At 45.6% G+C, this 21,084-nt stretch overlaps 1 protein-coding gene across 1 annotated transcript in view; it reads left to right on the top strand.

Annotated features, from left to right (window-relative positions):
* LOC127001981 (xanthine dehydrogenase/oxidase-like) overlaps positions 1-20,565 on the top strand; it is a 49,172-nt gene extending 28,607 nt beyond the window's left edge. The window contains 18 exon segments of the mRNA XM_050867296.1: positions 981-1,082; positions 1,611-1,815; positions 1,987-2,066; positions 2,254-2,363; positions 2,734-2,917; positions 3,631-3,826; positions 5,449-5,613; positions 6,036-6,157; positions 7,134-7,298; positions 10,020-10,148; positions 12,362-12,498; positions 13,239-13,326; positions 15,448-15,479; positions 15,481-15,512; positions 15,515-15,600; positions 16,319-16,415; positions 17,267-17,374; positions 17,688-20,565. Coding sequence (XP_050723253.1) covers positions 981-1,082; positions 1,611-1,815; positions 1,987-2,066; positions 2,254-2,363; positions 2,734-2,917; positions 3,631-3,826; positions 5,449-5,613; positions 6,036-6,157; positions 7,134-7,298; positions 10,020-10,148; positions 12,362-12,498; positions 13,239-13,326; positions 15,448-15,479; positions 15,481-15,512; positions 15,515-15,600; positions 16,319-16,415; positions 17,267-17,374; positions 17,688-17,758 — 2,109 coding nt within the window. The 3' untranslated portion in view covers positions 17,759-20,565.
* Positions 20,566-21,084: the final 519 nt, after the last annotated feature.

The raw sequence follows: 21,084 nt of genomic DNA, 5'->3' as shown, positions 1-21,084 counted from the left end.
CCAGAGAAAGACCTGGGAGTATATGTTACCAGGCTACCAGTGAAAGCCAATTCCGTGCCAATCGCAGCAGACAGGTTAAAGAGGATGAGATAGTTGAGAGAGAGAGAGAGAGAGAGAGAGAGAGAGAGAGAGAGAGAGAGAGAGAGAGATTTACATAGATAGATGACAGAAAACCTCAACTTTTTTTAGTTCAAAGAGTACAGGGATAATTTAAAGAGGATGATATAGCTGAGAGAGAGAGAGAGAGAGAGAGAGAGAGAGAGAGAGAGAGAGAGAGAGAGAGAGAGAGAGAGAGAGAGAGAGAGAGCGAGCGAGCGAGCTTGGCACATTCTTAGCTTTCCTTTGGTCATTTGTGCATTCAAAACATCCTCCCAAATTGACCCCTCTTTTCGGCCACCTCTTTGGATTCTTTTTAGGAGCAGCGAGTAGCGGGCTTTTTTATTATTGTTTCCTTTTTTTGTGCCCTTGAGCTGTGTGTTGTAAAAAAAAAAAGGGGGGGGGGGCATGCATCATTCCCACCAACAGATTCAGAAATATGAATCATGAGAGTATCAAAACACCTCTCCACCTGAAATTGACCTCTCCTCTGGCTTTTTTTTCCCGAAGCTGTGTTGTGCACGCCTTTTTTTTTTTTTTTTTTTTTTTTTTTTTAGCTGCCTCCCTTGTTGTTAAAGAAGAACAGGTGTTAACAACATTGCCAGATTGTCTCACTCAGCCTCTTATATTTACCGACTTCCGACCCAAAAACTGCCTCGTGGACCCCAATAAGGAGATTCACTTGTAAAGATCGTTAAAATAGTTGACTCCTGATGTTTCTTACCAATAGTTAGGCGTCAGAAATCGGAAAATGCTATGCTCTGAGTACGATAATCTGGCAACGGTGGGTATTAAGCCAGGGATGATAATGTACGGGCATGCAAGAGGAAAGAAAAACCTGCATGTGTATCCCGGCCATGCACTTAAGTTTCTGTTCTCCTTAGGCCATCTCAGGGGTTGTGGCCTTCGTGAGTGCTGCCGACATTCCCGGCGTCAACAACCTCCTGTCCTTTGCTGCTTTCTCTGGGCCTGATACCACTCAACCTGTGAGTTCATTGCAACAGTTTTTTTGCCTCTCATCTGGCTTCTGTATCACATGTTGCCCTAAATGATTTGTTCCACCTCCCAGGCTGCTACATCACACATTTTCTCTTGCTGCCAGCCAGGATTATTTAAAGATGGGAGGGTTGTCACTCTTTGTCTTTGATCACCCATCTGTTGCCAGTTTTACATGAATGTACTGTGACCTGCCCATGTCCATTTCTTATTCTTAACTGTTAGACTATCTTCAACCTGTGTCTGTTTCCTGATCCCTGATGCTTGCTTTCTGTCCCTCTGATGCACCCAGCATATTGTTCTCCACCTTGCTCTTTGTGCACTTCTTGGCTTCTTCTCTCAGTCTTTTAATGGTGCTGGTTGCAAAATGGCCATTAGGTGCAAGCTGCAGTGTTGAATTCATCTACACAGTCTTCACTTCATCCTTTTCTTTAATACAAACAGACATTGGCTTTTATATAACTTGTCCATTTCTTCTGCCATTCCTTCTGCCTATTTCACAGCCACTGCCTCCACAGGTGTTTGCCAGTGACCGCGTCGGCTACTATGGCCAGCCGCTGGGCCTGATTGTGGCTACCGGCCGAAGTGCAGCATATGCTGGCAGGGCGGCCGTTCAAGTCACCTACGATGACATCCAGCCCCCCGTCCTGACCGTCCAAGAGGCGCTCGCCCAGCCTCTCCCACCCAACCAGTACTCTCCAGTTGTTGTGGGTGACGTGGCAGGTGAACACTTCCACTGTGCTTACTTGGTTGTAGCACGTAGGGTTTGGGTTGACCTTGTGTCACATGGGTTTTAGGGACTGATATTCTGGCTCATGGTGACCCAGTCAGATGTGTTGTGAAGCCACACATGATCATTTCTTAAATGATATACTTACCTATCTCCTCTCTCAGCTGGGTTTGCTGCCTCCACCCACATCATTGAGGGAGCCATGGAGAGGGGCGGACAGTTCCACTTCCACATGGAGACTCAGGTTGGCTGGCGAGGCTGTATATCACAGCATCACTGAGCTAGAGCATATTTTAGGCCTTAACTGTACATATTGATAAGGGTGTTCAATGTGTGTGTGTGTAGGATACACATGAGCACAGCTTGACACAGTGACACAGCCTGTGTTGCAGAGGCACAACAGTCCCTCAGTGGTGTGTCTTGCCCTGCAGGTGACGGTGGTGAACCCGACCGACATCGGCTTTGATGTGCACAGCTCCAGCCAGTGGTTGTCGGAGACCCAGCAAGCCATCGCCCAGGTGCTGGGCATCCCAGACAACAAGTGAGTAGCGGAGGGCAGCCAGCACCTGCCGAGGGGCTGCATCAAGTTGTAGGCCTCAGCCAGCCATTTACTTGTAGCAGCACTTACAGGGTTACAGAGGGAATGGCAGACATGGTTAGACACATTTGACAAATTTGGAGTCATCGCTCAGGTCAATAGATGGAGCAAGCTTTTTATGAAGTACATGTGGAGATTTTTTTATTGTATTTGGATGACTTAATTACCTGCAGCATTGTGGTCCAGAGGTTGGTGAGGGAGGCCTGGCTGAGGTCATCTCTGGTATTGCCCAAACCTTCCAGTGCTTGCTGTACCTTGGTTGAGTCTTCTTGCCACATTTGAGCAGTTGTATCACGCCTTCGTGGTCTTCCAGGGTGAATGTGTCCTGCAAGCGCCTGGGTGGAGCCTTTGGGGCCAAGATTGACCAGTGTAACATTGTGTCTACGGCCGCCGCTGTGGCCGCCTACAAGACACGCCAGCCGGTGCGCCTCCAGCTGAGCCTGAGTGACAACATGACCATCATTGGCGGCAGGGAACCTTACTTCTGCACATACAAGGTACTCACTCACTCACTCACTTCAGAGCTTGCCTGGATCTTAAAAGGTTATCTATAATATGCAAGAATTTGAACCTCATCATACACAGATATTAAATAATTTGCTTTACATTCTTTGGAAATGCCTAGATTCTCTTGGTGATCTAATTGAAGTATCCAGATGGGTTGAGGGCTTGACAAGAGGTGGTGTTGATGAAGCAGATATGCTGAAAATATATTCTAGAATCAACAGCAACAGTTAGAAATTGAATATGTGAGAAAGAAGTCAGACCAGAAGTTAGTTATGAAAAGAGTAGGGGATGAATGCAACATATCAAGCGGGCAGCCGTGTAGTCAGTACAAACAGAAGTGAAGGTTTTAAGTAGAGGTTAGATAGATTTATGAGTGGGGAGTGCAGAGTGGGAATAGTTCTATGCATGTAGATTAACTGGCTTCTTGTAGTCTCTTTATATCCTTGTGCGTAAGATGCAACACAAGACAAAAGACAGAGATAGACACTCAGATCTGTGGCTACTCATCAACTTCTTACAAACAGAGTTGTAAGGCAGCAGATCAAGGTTTGCACCATCTTCCTGCCCATAAACTCATGTCCTGGTTACTGCTGAACCACATTGTCAAAGTTGCCCCATTCACTTTTAGTGTTAATGTGTGCAATGTCTTTCCTGTCCATAACTCCTCCTCCCCTTCCTCCTCCTCCTCTACCTCTTCCTCCAGGTCGGGGTTGATGATGCTGGGGTGCTGCAGGCCATCCAGGCGACCCTGACCGCAGACTCTGGCTACCTGGGTGTGGATGTGAGCAGTCCTGGGGCGGTGGTCACCCTGCCCTCCTGCTATGCCTGCCCCAACTGGGAGCTCACGCCCCAGTATGTCCTCACCAACACCCCGATCACCACCTGGTGCCGCACCCCTGGTTAGTCCCGGACTCCCACTCGTTATCCCCAGCCTCTGCCTCTCCCCTGTTACGTCCTCTGTTGTTCAGCTGTGTCCTCCTGTGTGTGACAATCAAGGTGTGACTCCTTCCTTGAGGGCAGAGTTTCTATACTTTTTAAGAGTTTAACACTGTTCTGCTTAGTACTGGCAGGCTTAGTGTTCCTACCACACACTATAGTTTGGTCAAACATTGCATGTGCTACAATACCACAGAGGAAATACAAAATCCTGTTTACATCTTAAGGATGCATGCATCTGTATGTGTCAAAATTAGTGGAGAAACAAGTGAACATTTTGAGATAAAAGTGGGTTTAAGGCAGGGTTTGTGTCATGTCACCATGGTTGTTCAATATTTATATGGATGGTGTTATGAGAGAAATGAAGGGCAAAGTTGGGGAAGTTGGAGTAAGAATGCACGCTGAGGGAAGGAAGTGGGTGATTAAGTCAATACTGTTTGCTGATGACACAGTGCTCATTGCAGAAAATGAAAGTGACTTACAAAATTTGGTCAGTGTTTTTGATAGTGTCTGTAAAAGGAGAAAGCTGAAAGTAAATGTCAACAAAAGTAAAGTGATGGTTTGTGAGCGAAGCATACGTGAGGTTGTAGATTTTGTATGCCCATATAGAGTGGGAATTGAATGTGAAAAAGAATGCAAAATAATAATAATGAATTTAAGTACCTTGGATCAGTTATGTGAAAGCATGGTGGTATGGAGGGAGAGATAAGAGAAAGGGCATCGCAAGGAAGAAGGGTGGTCGGGTCTTTGGGACGTATCATGAATGGCAGAAGTGTGAGCATGGAGGTAAAGAGGGATTTAAGAAATACAATAATAGTACCAACCCTCACATATGCAAGTGAAACATGGGCCTGGAATGAAAGTCAGAGGTCTAGAGTGCAGGCAGTGGAAATGAGTTATTTGAGGAGTGCTTGTGGTGTGAGTAGAATGGATGGAATCAGTAATGAAAGTGTGTACGAGCATTTTGGAATGTGTCATGGAGGTGAAGGGAAGAAGTGTGGAGTGGTGGAAGAAGTGAAGCGACAGACTTTAAAGTGGTTTGGCCACATGGAGTGAATGGAGGAGAGTAAGATGACCAGAAGGGTGTATGTGAGTGAGATAGAGGGAGGAAATGTTAGAGGACGACCTCCAGTGAAATGTAGAGATAGGGTGCAGGAGTACGTTGGGGAGAGGGGGGAAAGATCTTTGAGAAACTTTGAGCAGGCAAGGAGGGAGTGTCTGGATAGAGAAAGATGGAAACTCTTCTGTCGTGGCCATCCCCTGGTGGGAGCTCCTAGGAGCAGGTGTCAAAAATGATGATGATGATGAGATGTCATTCATGTTAATAAGCAGGCAGAAATTTGGTAACATATTGGGTGCATGTTCTTCATTCTTCCTGAAGCAGCACCACAGGTGTTGCCTATCTGTCATTACTCATTACTCTGTGCTTGATTGAAGCACATTCCCAGCAGCACACAAGATCTGTGTAGCACTCCTGGGATGGCCTCAGTCCCCCAGGTTAAGACTGCTGCTGCAGGGCCTGACTCACTGTGCTCGGCTCTGTCTCCACTCCCCATCATAACCCAGCGTGGGTGTCTCCCCTCAGGCACAGTGGAGGGCATCACCTTTATGGAGAACATGATGGACCACGTGGCGGCACAGCTGGGCCTCGACCCGCTGGAGGTGCGGCAGAAAAATCTCATGCCCGATGGCAGCACAAGGCACATCAACAAGCAGGTCATCCAAATCCGCTCCCGCATGGCTATCAAAGGTGAGGTGCAGCTGCCCAGGGAACAAGGATTTTTTATATGTTTTCTGGACTCAAACTTTCCTGGGCTGGCAACGAAAGAAGCTATTTCTTCATCTTAACTACAAGAACTGTTTAGTATCAAAAAGATGTCATGGACTGCAGTAGTATAAGCATTCTGAGAGGGATACAGTTACAGATCCTGTGATAAACTTCCTCATACAGTAAGGGGGCACCAGGACCACCAGTTAACTATTATGTTGTTTGGTAACAACAGATGAAGATGATGTTTTGGTTTCAAAGACCTGAAATTTCATTCAGTAAAATATTACATTGCCAGACTTTCTCACACAAGGCTTTCCTATAGGAACAAAGGGACTGCTTGTTGACTTGTCTAACGTTGTACCAAAGGAGCAGCAGCTGAAGATGACTTGTTCATTTCCCAGACCTGGAGGATGTGCCAGAAAAGGTGACCGTTCCCAGGAACCTCATCTCAGACATGATCACCCAGTTACTGACCACTGCGGAGGTGGAGCAGCGCAGTGCAGAGGTGGCTCAGTTCAACCAGGTGGGTGACAGCATGACACCACAGACCACCTCCTCCAACAGTCCTGAACACCACAGACATACTGCAACACACACCACAGCCTGACACACTGGCAACCACTGACCACCTCCTCCATCAGTCTTAGGCAACACAGACACACTGTAACACACACCACAGCCTGACGCACTGGCAACCACTGACTACCTCCTCCATCAGTCTTAGGCAACACAGACACACTGTAACACACACCACAGCCTGACGCACTGGCAACCACTGACTGCCTCCTCCATCAGTCTTAGGCAACACAGACACACTGTAACACACACCACAGCCTGACACACTGGCAACCACTGACTACCTCCTCCATCAGTCTTTGGCAACACAGACACACTGTAACACACACCACAGCCTGACACACTGGCAACCACTGACTACCTCCTCCATCAGTCTTAGGCAACACAGACACACTGTAACACACACCACAGCCTGACGCACTGGCAACCACTGACCACCTCCTCCATCAGTCTTAGGCAACACAGACACACTGTAACACACACCACAGCCTGACACACTGGCAACCACTGACCACCTCCTCCATCAGTCTTTGGCAACACAGACACACTGCAACACACACCACAGCCTGACGCACTGGCAACCACTGACCACCTCCTCCATCAGTCTTTGGCAACACAGACACACTGTAACACACACCACAGCCTGACGCACTGGCAACCACTGACTACCTCCTCCATCAGTCTTTGGCAACACAGACACACTGCAACACACCACAGCCTGACACACTTGCTACCACCAACCAGGTTTTCTGCTGCCTTAAGCAACACAGCCACACTGCAACACACCACAGCCTTACAAACCATCTAGGGCAGCATTTATAACGGTTCAGAAACATTTGGAGAGGTGTCTGATACTCACACATCATGAGTAAGAGGTGCCTGAGCCTACCCAAGAGGGAACTCATTACATACAAATTCTCCAGGACAACTTGTGGAAGAAGCGCGGCCTGCATGTGACGCCAATGCTGTGGCCGTACATGGTGAGCCCAGTGTACCCCTTCAGTGTGCTAGTCACCCTCAGCGCTCGGGACGGCTCCGTAACCATCACTCACGGCGGGGCGGAGATGGGCCAGGGACTCAACACCAAGGTCTGTTTATATGTTGAATCGTTTATATGTACGTATTGTCAGCCCCCCAGTTATCATTACCTTGTCATCATTACCTTGCCATTACCTTGCCTCTCTGAAGTACACGCCTCCTAGGTACAGTGGTTAGCATCCCTGACTATGAATCTACGTGCGTGGGTTCGAATCCCAGCCTGGGTAGTCAGTGTGCAGCCCACCCAGCTGTTCGACATTCTTTGGGTCTGGTCGATAAATGGGTACCTGGGGAAACCTGGGGAAGGTAAACTGTATTAACCTGGATGTTCCACCAGTGTTCTTGATGATGTTACAAAACTTTGAGCCCAGCACACCTAAGACACAGAAAATCAAGTATAAAGGGCATGAACTTTGTATTCACCTCTCTTGTCTTCACTCTATTATAACAGCCCCGGGTTCGACCCCTGGCCATCACAGGTTGAAAAATAAAAAAAGGGGAGGAAGAGAAAAATAGTGACGCTAAGATTCCTCAACCTCACAGAGAGTGTACGGCTGGGTTCGATTCCCTGCTGTTCCCTCTCTGTAAGCTGCCACCAGGAGGTTGTAGTATGGCACAACCCCCAAAGCCTGTAAGTGAGGAACGGCAGTTCTATGAACCAGGTGGGGCGGAACTAAACTAACTGTTTAGTCCCCAGACTTTCCCTGCCCTGGCAGGCCTGGCAACACTTGACTTTAACAACTGTCCCACCTGGTAGATAGTGTCCGTCATTCCCCAGCTTACTATGGGTTGTTCCTTGAGGTAGATGGTATCCTCAGTCCCAAGTTTGGTAGTGTGGGGTCGTGGTTACCTTCGGAGGTCGTGGTGGGGGAGATTGCGAGACTGCACCTTAGGCTAGGAAGGCTGTATGCATTAATACAGGACATAGGCAGAAGACAATGTATTGATTTGCTTCCCAAGTTCCCTTCCCCCTAACAATAATCCTCACTCCCGATGGGAGTGTAGCATGTTTTGGTTAATACAAAATTGCATTTAAATACACAGTTCAAAATATCCACCAAAAAAAAGAAAACCCTACCTAATATAGTATGACTGAGGCTATGGAGCTAGAGTCACAGGCGTAAGCCTCTTCCAGAAAAAGTCGTCTGTGGGTCTCTGGTTCTAACCATATCCTCACTAGACGAAGGAAGTGTAGCATGTTTTGTTTACAAACGTGAAAACCTTTCTTCTAATCCCTAACATTCTTATCGATAAATGCTACACACGAGATAGATGAACCTATGTCGGGATATATCACAGGGCTACCGCCCGATTGGCTAGACACTCCGATTTCAACTTCCTGCACCGGCGTGCACACACACACAAAAAAAAACCACTCATGACAAAAATAGGAAGAGAAGGGTAAGTATGAGAGAAAGATCAGACTGTTACAGCTAAAGGGGGGGTGAGGTCACTGTTTGCCCCTCGTCCACCAAGCGGATGCCCCTTACCCGTTTGACACAATTTCCTTGGCTTGGTGGAGGCCTGAGAGCTACACTATATGCTGGTGTGCCGTGCCTAAGGGGGGGTTTCGGAGCCGTTTCTACTCCCATCACCAGCCTGCTGATCTCGGGAGCGGCAGGGACTGGACTGGCTCGCCCTTACCTAGGCTCAGTTCAGGCACTCATGACTGAGGGCATGACCCTTGTTCACCACTGGCGTCTGGGTCCATTCTCGACTCTCAATGGGGGCGGCTTCAAGATGGCGGGCCACTCGCCTGGCCTAACCCCGGGACACCGGCCTTCAGCTGTCTTGCGCCCTCACCTGTGCCATGGAAAGGTTAAGTCCCGAATGAATCACTAATGAACGCCGGGTAGGGCTATCTCTCACTCCCAGACACTCAGGACTCTAGCGAGCGGTGAGCTTACCTGTGCCGTGGAAAGGTTAAGTCCCGAATGAATCTCGTCAGGCCGAGCGATTAACTCGTGACCTTTCCCCTGACGTGGCCACCTCAAGGTTCCAACACTTTTCCTTCTCGCCTTTCAGCTTGGTACATTAATCTATCCCTCCTCTGCCTTTCTGAGGTTGTCTTTTTGTATGTTAATTCTAAACTTAATTTTCCCTTAATTTCTAAGTCCTAATGTATAAATATATATATATATATATATATATATATATATATATATATATATATATATATATATATATATATATATATATATATATATATAGATCCGCTGATTTATATCAGGGTGCCAACCCAAGCTGTGGTTCGTATTTCGCTCTCTTCCCTTATCTACTTATGACATATTAACCTCTACGGGTATTGTTTCGGCTGAGGAGAAACTGGATCCGGTAAATAACCATGGCCATGTACAAGGGATTATTCCCAATTTTCCCAGTTGGCTTTTAAATGGCTTCTGCGGTGTTGGTATGCCGGCAGGTACGTTACAATATGACTTCTTTTTACTCCTATAGCTAGTGTTGTTAATGGCGATGTTACAATTTTTTTAACCCAGCACACCTAAGACACAGAATCAAATATAAAGGGCATGAACTTGTCTGTATTCACCTTTCTTGTCTTCACACTATGACTTCTTTTTACTCCTATGGCCAGTGTTTTTAATTCCGATGTTACAATTCTTTTTACCCAGCACAGCTAAGACACATTGAATCAAATATAAAGGACATTAACTTTGTCCATATTCACCTCTCCTGTCTGGTATCTATGACCCTCCTTTTAACTTTTAGCCAGTGATCTAGATGGCATTGTTTTGTGTATGTTGTCACAGGTGGCGCAGGTGGCGGCCTACGAGCTTGGCATCCCTCTGAACACCATCAACTTCCTGCCGTCCAACACGCACAGCAACGCCAACAGTTCTGTCACTGGCGGCTCCCTCGGCTCAGACATCTGCTCTTACGTAAGTGTGCCACCAAGCTGTATGTGTTAGGGTACCAGGCTAGGGAGATGATGAAACTTAAGTGTACCACTCTGGGATAATGAAACTGAGCATGTGTACCAGGCTGGGGAGATGCTGAAACTAAGTCTGTGTACCAGGCTGGGGAGATGCTGAAACTAAGTGTGTGTACCAGGCTGGGGAGATGATGAAACTGAGTGTGTGTACCAGGCTGGGGAGATGATGAAACTGAGCATGTGTACCAGGCTGGGGAGATGCTGAAACTAAGTCTGTGTACCAGGCTGGGGAGATGCTGAAACTAAGTGTGTGTACCAGGCTGGGGAGATGATGAAACTGAGTGTGTGTAACAGGCTGGGGAGATGATGAAACTGAGTGTGTGTACCAGGCTGGGGAGATGATGAAACTGAGTGTGTGTACCAGGCTGGGGAGATGATGAAACTGAGTGTGTGTACCAGGCTGGGGAGATGCTGAAACTAAGTGTGTGTACCAGGCTGGGGAGATGATGAAACTGAGTGTGTGTACCAGGCTGGGGAGATGATGAAACTGTGTGTGTACCAGGCTGGGGAGATGCTGAAACTAAGTGTGTGTACCAGGCTGGGGAGATGATGAAACTGTGTGTGTACCAGGCTGGGGAGATGATGAAACTGTGTGTGTACCAGGCTGGGGAGATGCTGAAACTAAGTGTGTGTACCAGGCTGGGGAGATGATGAAACTGTGTGTGTACCAGGCTGGGGAGATGCTGAAACTGAGTGTGTACCAGGCTGGGGAGATGATGAAACTGAGTGTGTGTACCAGGCTGGGGAGATGATGAAACTGAGTGTGTGTACCAGGCTGGGGAGATGATGAAACTGAGTGTGTGTACCAGGCTGGGGAGATGATGAAGCTGTGTGTGTACCAGGCTGGGGAGATGATGAAACTGAGTGTGTGTACCAAGCTGGAGAGATGATGAAACTGAGTGTGTGTACCAGGCTGGGGAGATGCTGAAACTAAGTGTGTGTACCAGGCTGGGGAGATGATGAAACTGAGTGTGTGTACCAAGCTGGAGAGATGATGAAACTGAGTGTGTGTACCAGGCTGGGGAGATGCTGAAACTAAGTGTGTGTACCAGGCTGGGGAGATGATGAAACTGAGTGTGTGTACCAGGCTGGGAGATGCTGAAACTAAGTGTGTGTACCAGGCTGGGGAGATGCTGAAACTGAGTGTGTGTACCAGGCTGGGGAGATGATGAAACTGAGTGTGTGTACCAGGCTGGGGAGATGATGAAACTGAGTGTGTGTACCAGGCTGGGGAGATGATGAAACTGAGTGTGTGTACCAGGCTGGGGAGATGATGAAACTGAGTGTGTGTACCAGGCTGGGGGATGCTGAAACTAAGTGTGTGTACCAGGCTGGAGAGATGATGAAACTGAGTGTGTGTACCAGGCTGGGGAGATGATGAAACTAAGTGTGTGTACCAGGCTGGGGAGATGATGAAACTGAGTGTGTGTACCAGGCTGGGGAGATTATGAAACTGAGTGTGTGTACCAGGCTGGGGAGATGATGAAACTGTGTGTGTGTACCAGGCTGGTGAGATGATGAAACTGAGTGTGTGTACCAGGCTGGGGAGATGATGAAACTGAGTGTGTGTACCAGGCTGGGGAGATGATGAAACTGAGTGTGTGTACCAGGCTGGGGAGATGATGAAACTGAGTGTGTGTACCAGGCTGGGGAGATGATGAAACTGAGTGTGTGTACCAGGCTGGGGAGATGATGAAACTGTGTGTATCAGGCTTCCTCACTGAACATATAGCATATTCCATAAGTCACAATCCATCCTCAGCACTCCACCCTCTGTCTCTCTTCTCACATGTCCGAACCATTGCAACCTTCTCTGTCTCACTCTCCTCTGTATCTCTTTCAAACCTCCTCTCTTAGCCACTTCCTCAGCAGACACATAACCTTCCATACATCAGCACTCCACCCTCTGTCTCTCTTCTCACATGGCGAAACCTTTGCAATCTTCTCCGTCTCACTCTCCTCTGTATCTCTTTCAAACCTCCTCTCTTAGCCACTTCCTCACTGAACATATAACATTCCATACGTTACAGTGATGAAGCCAAACATCCTCATCAGTTACCACATGACAGCCTACAAGATATGGTGTCAAGGGAATACCATGCAACATAAACTGCCTAACACTACATATTTTGAAGTGCTTGCCTCTCCCTCCCCGTGCAGTGCGTCGGGGAGGCGTGCAAGATGATCAAGGCTCGTCTGGACGCCTACCAGATAGAGGCCGGCCTGGTGGACCCCACGTGGCAGAAGCTGGTCTCTGACGCTTACTTCAGTGGCGTTGACATCTCCGAGCGATATGTGTAAGTAACTATATGCTTTTTTGTTTTTTTTACAGTAGAGGAAGCAGTTCAAGGACAAAAAAAAAGAAAATAATAATGAAAAAAAGGCTGCAAATCACTGCTCCTATAAAAAAGAGTAAAGAGGAGTGGTCGAAAGAGAGGTCAGTAGCGGGAGGAGAGATGTCCTGATGCTCTCCTTGTCTGTCATGTGTCTGGCATAGCAAACACACTGCTCACACTAATCTTTAAGTAGCATTCTAGAGACTCTTCTTAAGCTAATCTTCAGTGTTATTGTCACAACCTCTCTCTGCCAGTAGCTTGTAATGGTGACCAGAGAAGAAGGGGTATAGGGTGCAGAGCCATTTTTTCCTAGTTTGCACTGGGAAAGGCAGGCTACACTAGTTGCAGGGGAAAAGCAACCTTGTATGCGGTATACCATGAGTTGCTTTTCCCTTGCAACTTATACCTTGTTCTTCCTGGGATGTGTAGTCTGCCTTTCCCAGTGCAAACTACCACAAGTCATTTTTCCCTTGCAACTTATACCTTGTTCTTCCTGGGATGTGTAGTCTGTCTTTCCCAGTGCAAACTACCACAAGTCACTTTTCCCTTGCAACTTATACCTTGTTCTTCCTGGGATGTGTAGTCTGTCTTTCCCAGTGCAAACTAGAAAGGAAATGGCTCTGTCCCTAATGCCCCTTCTCATCTGGGTACCTCACATATTGAGGAGCATCATGTGTAGCAGCTGCCTCTTGTGCCTCCAGGAATGGCAGCGGTGAGGTGGAGAGCTACGCGGTGTTTGGCGTGGCCTGCTCTGAGGTGGAGCTGGACGTCCTCACGGGGCAGTTCCTGGTGAGTCTAAGGCGGCCTTCCTTTGTCTGGTGAGGAGATGATGTGATGCTGACTAACAATTTCCTTTAACCTGGTATCAGCGGAGATCATGTTTCTTAATGGTCCCTCCAAATAAAAAAATGAGAAAAAATCACCCCTCACACAAACCATTTTATAATATATATCAAAGCATTTGTGATCAGATTATATATCATCTATTTTGGGGGGTTTATATCATGGCACAAATTTGGCCCATCACTGCTTCATGGGAAAGCCACAAATTTGGCCCGTCACTGCTACCAGGTTAAGTAGGGGTGTGGAGTCGGATATAGAAAATTTGACTCCTACTCCGACACCAGGAAATTTTAACCCCATGGCTGTGAATTTCCTACAAGAAGACATCACCAAGCTACAGGAGTGGAGCAATAAGTGGCTGCTATACAATTCAATGAAGAAAAACATAAAGTCCTGCACCTTGGGAGGGGAAATCCAGCATACGAATACCACATGGGAAACACTCCACTATCCACCACAGAGACAGAGAAAGACCTGGGAGCGTATATTACCAGGCTACCAGTGAAGGCAAAACCCGTGCCAATCACAGCGGACGGGTTAAACATCTGGCTCCCACTACGACTGTTTTCCATGGCCCCAGAGAAGATTGACAGGGTTTTCTTGTTTGCTTTTTTCCTGATCATGGTGCAGAAGCCATGTAAAACTTTCAATAGGATCACAAAGCAGTCTATGAAAATCCCAGCAGCATTTACAAGTAGCTTTTCAAACAGGCTTTCTGATGTGGCTATGTTTAAGAATAATGGCATTGGCCTCAGTAAATTAGTTGTAGGTGTTGTATATAGAATCAAATATAGTTGTCAGATGTCATTTGTCTTGAGCAGATCATAAATACAGAGGTCCATATTCTCAAACATATCAAGACACACATATCTGGATTTGGTAAGACTGGTGGAAGTTGGACGAGTGTTTCCATGGGTAGATTCATGAGCCTAGAGATAGTTTGACGAGGCTTCTGCACCATGAATGTGAAAAACACTCATGAGAACCCAATTCATCTCCTCTCTGGACTGGAAATATTTATCATTGGAGCCAAAATTAATGTTAGTATTTCTATGGGTAGTTGCATGAGCCTAGAGATAGTTTGACGAGGCTTCTGCACCATGAATGTGGAAAACACTCGTGACAACCCAATTCATCTCCTCTCTGGACTGGAAATATTTATCATTGGAGCCAGAAATATTAGTAATTCTGTGGGTAGTTTCATGAGCCTAGAGATAGTTTGATGAGGCTTCTGCACCAGGAATGTGAAAACCACACATGAGAACCCAATTCATTGCCTCTTTGGACCGGAAATATTTATCATTGGAGCCAAAATGTTAGTATTTCTATGGGTAGTTTCATGAGCCTAGTGATAGTTTGGCAAGGCTTCTGCACCATGAATATGAGCCCAGCACACTAACCAGGAGATGCTGAAACTAAGTGTGCCAGGCTGGGGAGATGATGAAACTATGGAGGAGAAAGAGGAGGAGGTCACAATTGGACAAAGGAAGAAATGATGGAATGAAGGAAGGAAGGAAGGAAAGAAAGAGTGACAGATGGGGGGGAGGAAAAGATAATAGAGGTGTTATGCAAATATATAGAAAACAATTGTACCAGGAGATGCTAATACTGTGTGCCAAGTGTCCTCCAGTACTCACAATGGCCTCATGAAAGAATAAACTAAATGAGTATTCAAAATTAAATGAACTAAAGTGAAATCCATGAGCACTTTCAAGAGGAAAAACAAGCTTATGGTCTCCAGCTGGTATCTCTCTTATGTGAAAATGTTACTGAAAAATGTAAACCTTAAATATTACCCTGATGAATTACTTTGCTGCAGGATATTCAAAGCAGTAATTTTGGTCGTATAAATCTTCTTCGTTTATGGTCCACCTTCTTCCATTCTTGCAGTGGGACTTGCGCTGATCTCCATCTTGCTCAGTCCAGTGCTAATCCTTTCTCTATTTCTAACACTTCCAAGTCTTGTGTCGCATAAGAACCCAACTTATCTCCTTTGTGGCCTTTGGAAATAGTTGGTGCGGAGGTGAATGCCTTGGAATACAGGTCTGAGCCTTATTTCCATCCCAGGTGAAGCGCACTGACATCCTGGAGGACGCCGCCGTGCCTCAGTCCCCTGGTGGACATCGGGCAGATCGAGGAGCCTTTGTGATGGGGCAGGGACTCTTCACCACCGAGAAGGTTGTCTTTGATGCCACCAGCGGCAAGAGGCTGACTGACAGTGTGGGTGAGTCTTGGCAAGATGTAAGACTGGAGAAGATGTGTGTTTGCATTGATTTATAAGGCCTGTTTTGTACACTGAATACTACTACTACTACTACTACTACTACTACTACCACTACTACTACCACTACTACTACTACTACTACTACTACTACTACCACTACTACTACTACTACTACTACTACTACTACTACTACTACTACTACTACTACCACTACTACCACTACTACTACTACTACTACCACTACTACTACTACTACTACTACTACTACTACTACTACTACTACTACTACTACTACTACTACTACTACTACTACTACTACTACTACTACTACTACCACTATTACTTCTACTACTACTATTACAACTACAATTACTACTGCTACTACTACTACTACTACTACTACTACTACTACTACTACTACTACTACTACTACTACTACTACTATTACTACTACTGTTGCTGCCACTTAATTCTACCATCAGTCCAAAATTGACCTCTGTTCTGGCCTCTCATTCTTTTTTTCTTTTCTTGGAGCAGCATCTAGCGGGCATTGTTGTTGTTGTTTTTGATTTTTGCCCTTAAACCTGCCTCCCTTGCTGTAAAAAAAAGAGAATAAGAAAAAAATCTACCACCACCACCACCACCACCCATGCCTCTACCCTACCACCACCACCACCCCTGTCTCTACCCCTCTCCTCATGTTCCTCCCCACAGACCTACCACCTCCCCTATGCCCTAGACATCCCGGCAGACTTCCGCGTGACTCTCCTTCAGGATGCTCCCAACCCTGTCGGCGTGCAGTCCTCCAAGGGTGAGTCTGGTCATCTCCCCGCCCATGGTCACGGATGTAGCGGGTGTCTGCTTGTTGATACTCAGGCCCACTTACTCACATTTCGGAACTGGGGAGCAAAGGGATGACAAACAATAGAAAGTCATGTGCCATTGTTTAGTTTGTCAGGGAAAGAGACGAAAGAGTGGAGCTACTGGTTGACTCTTGCATTAGGAAACTGGACAGCATAGGGATGACAAACAATAGAAAGTCATGTGCCATTGTTTAGTTTGTCAGGGAAAGAGACGAAAGAGTGGAGCTACTGGTTGACTCTTGCATTAGGAAACTGGACAGCATAGGGATGACCATTAGTAGAAAGTCATGTGCCATTGTTCAATTTGTCAGGGAAAGAGATGAAAGACTGAAGCAACTGGTTAACTCTTGCATTAGGAAACTGGACAGCATTGGGATGAGCATCAATAGAAAGTTATGTGCCATTGTTTAGTTTGTCAGGGAAAGAGATGAAAGAGTGAAGCTACTGGTTAACTCTTGCATTAGGAAACTGGACAGCATAGGGATGAGCATCAATAGAAAGTTATGTGCCATTGTTTAGTTTGTCAGGGAAAGAGATGAAAGAGTGAAGCTACTGGTTAACTCTTGCATTAGGAAACTGGACAGCATAGGGATGAGCATTAGTAGAAAGCCCTGTCCTGCTGCTTATTTTGTGTATTAGTGTTAGCAGTTCTCAAAAAGCAATGTTCAGCTTCACATATTTCTGTCTATTTTACCGTAACATTTGAGTTGCCTCCCTGACTATCCACTCCATCACTGTTTATGTTGGTGGTTATCTAAGAAGTACTATTTAGCGATGCATAATTCTGTTTATTCTGCAGTGACGTCTGAGCCGCCGCTGTGCCTGTCCTACTCAGTTCTAGCAGCGCTGCGTCAGGCCGTGACCAGCGCCAGGCAGGACGCAGGCACCACCGGCTGGTTCCAGATGGGTGAGTGCTGGCCTGTGTCTGTTGTGTGTTTTAATGTGTTTGTACGTGCTTACTCCTCTTGTTTGCTCAGTTCCTTGTATCTTGACCTTACTGCTTGTGGCTGGTTCTAGATATCTAATCTCTCACTTCTTAGGTCCAGTATCATGGTTTTGTGATCAGTCATACCTTAAAGTATTTTTGTTATTGTAAACCTTCACTTTTAGACGACACTGGCAGATTTCCTTATGATAAACAGCCAGTGAGGGGTTGGGTTGCCTGATCCCTCCTCTCCCCCACACTGATAAGCACTCTAATGATGATGTTCCGTGTATAGACACTCCGATGACCACTGAGAGCCTGCAGCAGCTGTGTCTTGTGGATGCTGCTCGCCTCACCCTTGCCTAACACCCTCCTCCACCCCTGCATGCATCGGAGGCTGTGAGAAAGGAAGAGCTGTGCAGGAGATGGGTTATGCATGCAAGAGTGGGAGATGCAGACTGGATTGGGAAATGGTAAAACAAAAAAAAGGAAGAACTGCACATGAAATGGGTTATGTATGTAACAGTGGGAGTGCAAACTGGATTAGGAAATGGTAAAACAGGAGAAGGTTTTGCATGTGAGAGAGGAAAGTGCAGACTGGAATAGGAAATAGTAGAACAGAGAAAGAAAGAGCTGTGCATGAGACGGGTTATGCATGTGAGAATTGGAAATACAGACTGGATTAGGAAATGGTGAAACAGGAGAAGGTTATCCATGTGAGAGAGGAAAGTGCAGACTGGATTAAAAAATGTTAAAGCAGAGTTCATTGAGGTGACTTGGAAATGTCATGAGAGTACAGAAGGAGGATTTTGTGAAGGGCTTTTGAGTCTGAGATAGAAGGGCAGAAGCTATTGGGACAGCTCAGGATGTTCTTAGTACATTTAAAGGTTTATTTGAGTGCAGTGTGAAGGGGATGAGAAGGACAGGAATGGAACAATACAAAAAGGAGAGAGGCTGCTATGAAAATTCAGGATGTTCTCGGTAAATTTTGAGGTTTAGTTAATTAATTGCAATGTTAAGGGGATGAGGACAGGACAGGGACAGTGCAAATCTTAGGGAAGGGAGACCATCAGTAAGGTAGTGATGGGGTTGAGGAATACATGAAGGGGCGAGAATGTTGAAGAAAGGGAATCTATTAGCAAAGAGAACTGGAGACACTTCTGCCACAGCCATCCCTTTGAGCAGAGTTCCCAGCACCAAGGCAATAGATAGAACACTTAGGACAGTAATTTCCTATCAATATTCAGTCTCCTTATTTTTACAGTAAAGGAAACAGCTCAAGGGTAAACATAAAGCCCATACCCATAGTTAGTTTATCAGTTTATTTTTCCCCTTTGAGCAGAGTTTCCAGCACCAAGGCAATAGTTAAGTAGATGATATAACACAAATCCAAGGCCATGTATTCCCTATCAATATTCAGTCTTCCAAAGCAGTGTTAGCAAGTTATTCCATTCATCCCTTTGAGCAGAGTTCCCACCACCAAGGCAATAGTTAAGTAGGTGATAGAACAGTAATTCGAGGTCATGTTTTCCCTATCAATATTTCGTCTTCCACGAGAGCTGGCGGAGATTTTCCTTCAGGGGTGGACTCGCGGGCTTGGCATCATTGCTTGAGTGACGGTAACAACTAGGTCAATACAACTAGGTGTCTGCGCCGCTCATTGGCTGTTGTTTACTAGTTCTAAGCTGCACCAATTTCGTTTGCCATGACACAGCCTACTATCTCTCGAGCTCTGTTACCTCTTAAAATCAACACTATTGGTATATAAATGTAGTTATTCTTATAATCGTTCTTCCTTATGGCTATTTAATAGTTTATTACCCACAAGTAATAGAAACATATTTCAGGATTAATGATAGGACGGACGATGAAAGAAAAAAGAAGGTTCTTGCCTTAGGAGGCCAATGTTTATGTTATGGCTGCATAGCATCAATACACATTATGACTAAGCCAAGCTTAAAAATATACCAAGAAATCTTACAATAAATGAGTTATTTAATTAATGTCATTGTGTAGACTGTAGCCTAGCACCTTGTAGTTGTAAAAAGTATTAAAAAAGTCTATCCTCAACAGTCGCTTCAGCAGCTGGACATTGTACTTTAATAGCATTTTCCATTTAGCGTAACCCGTTTCTGGGTCGTGATCTGTAGAGTCCCTCATAGAGTCCCGACAACCTAAGATTTGGACGCCATCATTGGCCCTGTGTTTTCCCCGCGCTTTTCAAACACTAGCACACGGTCTCGCGGCGAAGACAGGGCCAATAATGGCGTCCAAATCTTAGGCTGTCGGAACTCTATCTATCAAGGGACTCTACAGATCATGACCCAGAAACGGGTTACGCTAAATGGAAAAGGCTATTACACACAGCTCCAACTTAATTTTGTTATGAATGTCGTTTCAGATTTATTTATAATAGTTCAAACGGCACACACTTATGAATAAAGATATTATTGCATTAGTTTTTAGCGGTACAATCTGTCACCTTACTGCTCAAAAAGGGTTTTGGTAGGAATTCAAAGACAATTTTATGCGCGTTGGAACAAGTTAAGAATTGGCCAATGAGCGCGCAGTACCGTCACCCAAGCAATGATGCCAAGTCCGCGAGTCCACCCTTTGAAGGCTTAGGCCCGCCAGGTCTGGTGGAACTGACTATAGTAAGTTATTCCATTCATCCCTTTGAGCAGAGTTCCAAGCACCAAGGCAATAGTTAAGTAGATGATAGAACATTAATCCAAGGCCATGTATTCCCTATCAATATCCAGTCTTCCATAGCAGTGTTAGCAAGTTAGTTTATTTTTCTGCATATTATCTACACAGCATTTTCTCCGATTTATATAGCATGTACTTCTTTTAAATTAACTGCATTGTCAATTATATGGGATAGATTGAGCCGCTAGTGGTGGAGGGCCATATCAATGTCCAAGGAAGGGTTTGTGAAGGTGAAAACAGCCCCAAAATATTACATACTTTTAAGGCTCTGATTAATTTATGTGTAACGTGTCTTTGGTTGCTTAATTGACCTTTCCAAAGTACTCTGAACTCTCCTACCTAAAAATATAGTATGAGATGAATTCAAGTGTAATATATCTTTGATCTTTGGTTGCTTAACTGATCTTTGCAAAGTACTCTTGAGCCCTCCCACCTAAAAAAAAAAAAAAAAAAAAAAAAAATAAGACTGTAATGAAGGATAGAACTAGTGATATATTAGTATGGTATGTTTCCCTTGGTTAATGCTGCATGTAGTACTTGTATACCTCTGTGTATTGGAATTGATGTAGATGGTAGTGAGCCATAACAAGTGCCATTTATGATTGTCTTTGGTGACACATTATTATTATCAATATTGTTACCATTATTATTGTTATCACTCCAAACATTATATATGTTATTAAAAAGCTACCTTTACAAAAAAACATTGAGTATTTTATTCTCCTAGTAAAGCATTGTGTCTGCAGCATCTCTGGAATGGTTTGCATGTCCCTGCCTTTTGTTGTCTGTTAGCTCTGGCAGCACACTGCTGTACTTTGGGAATAGTAAAGCATTGTGTCTGCAGCATCTCTGGAATGGTTTGCATGTCCTGCCTTTTGTTGTCTGTCAGCACTGGCAGCACACTGCTGTACTTTGGGAAGGCAATTAGAGCGGCCTCTCAGCCAACGCGGGAACTTGGTCAGAGATCGCTTTGCGTTCCAGGA

Source organism: Eriocheir sinensis, chromosome 22 (assembly GCF_024679095.1).
Source record: "Eriocheir sinensis breed Jianghai 21 chromosome 22, ASM2467909v1, whole genome shotgun sequence".
NCBI classification, from domain to species: domain Eukaryota; kingdom Metazoa; phylum Arthropoda; class Malacostraca; order Decapoda; family Varunidae; genus Eriocheir; species Eriocheir sinensis.
The sequence above is the reverse complement of the archived record's forward strand: the minus strand, read 5'-3'. Positions and strand labels throughout refer to the sequence as shown.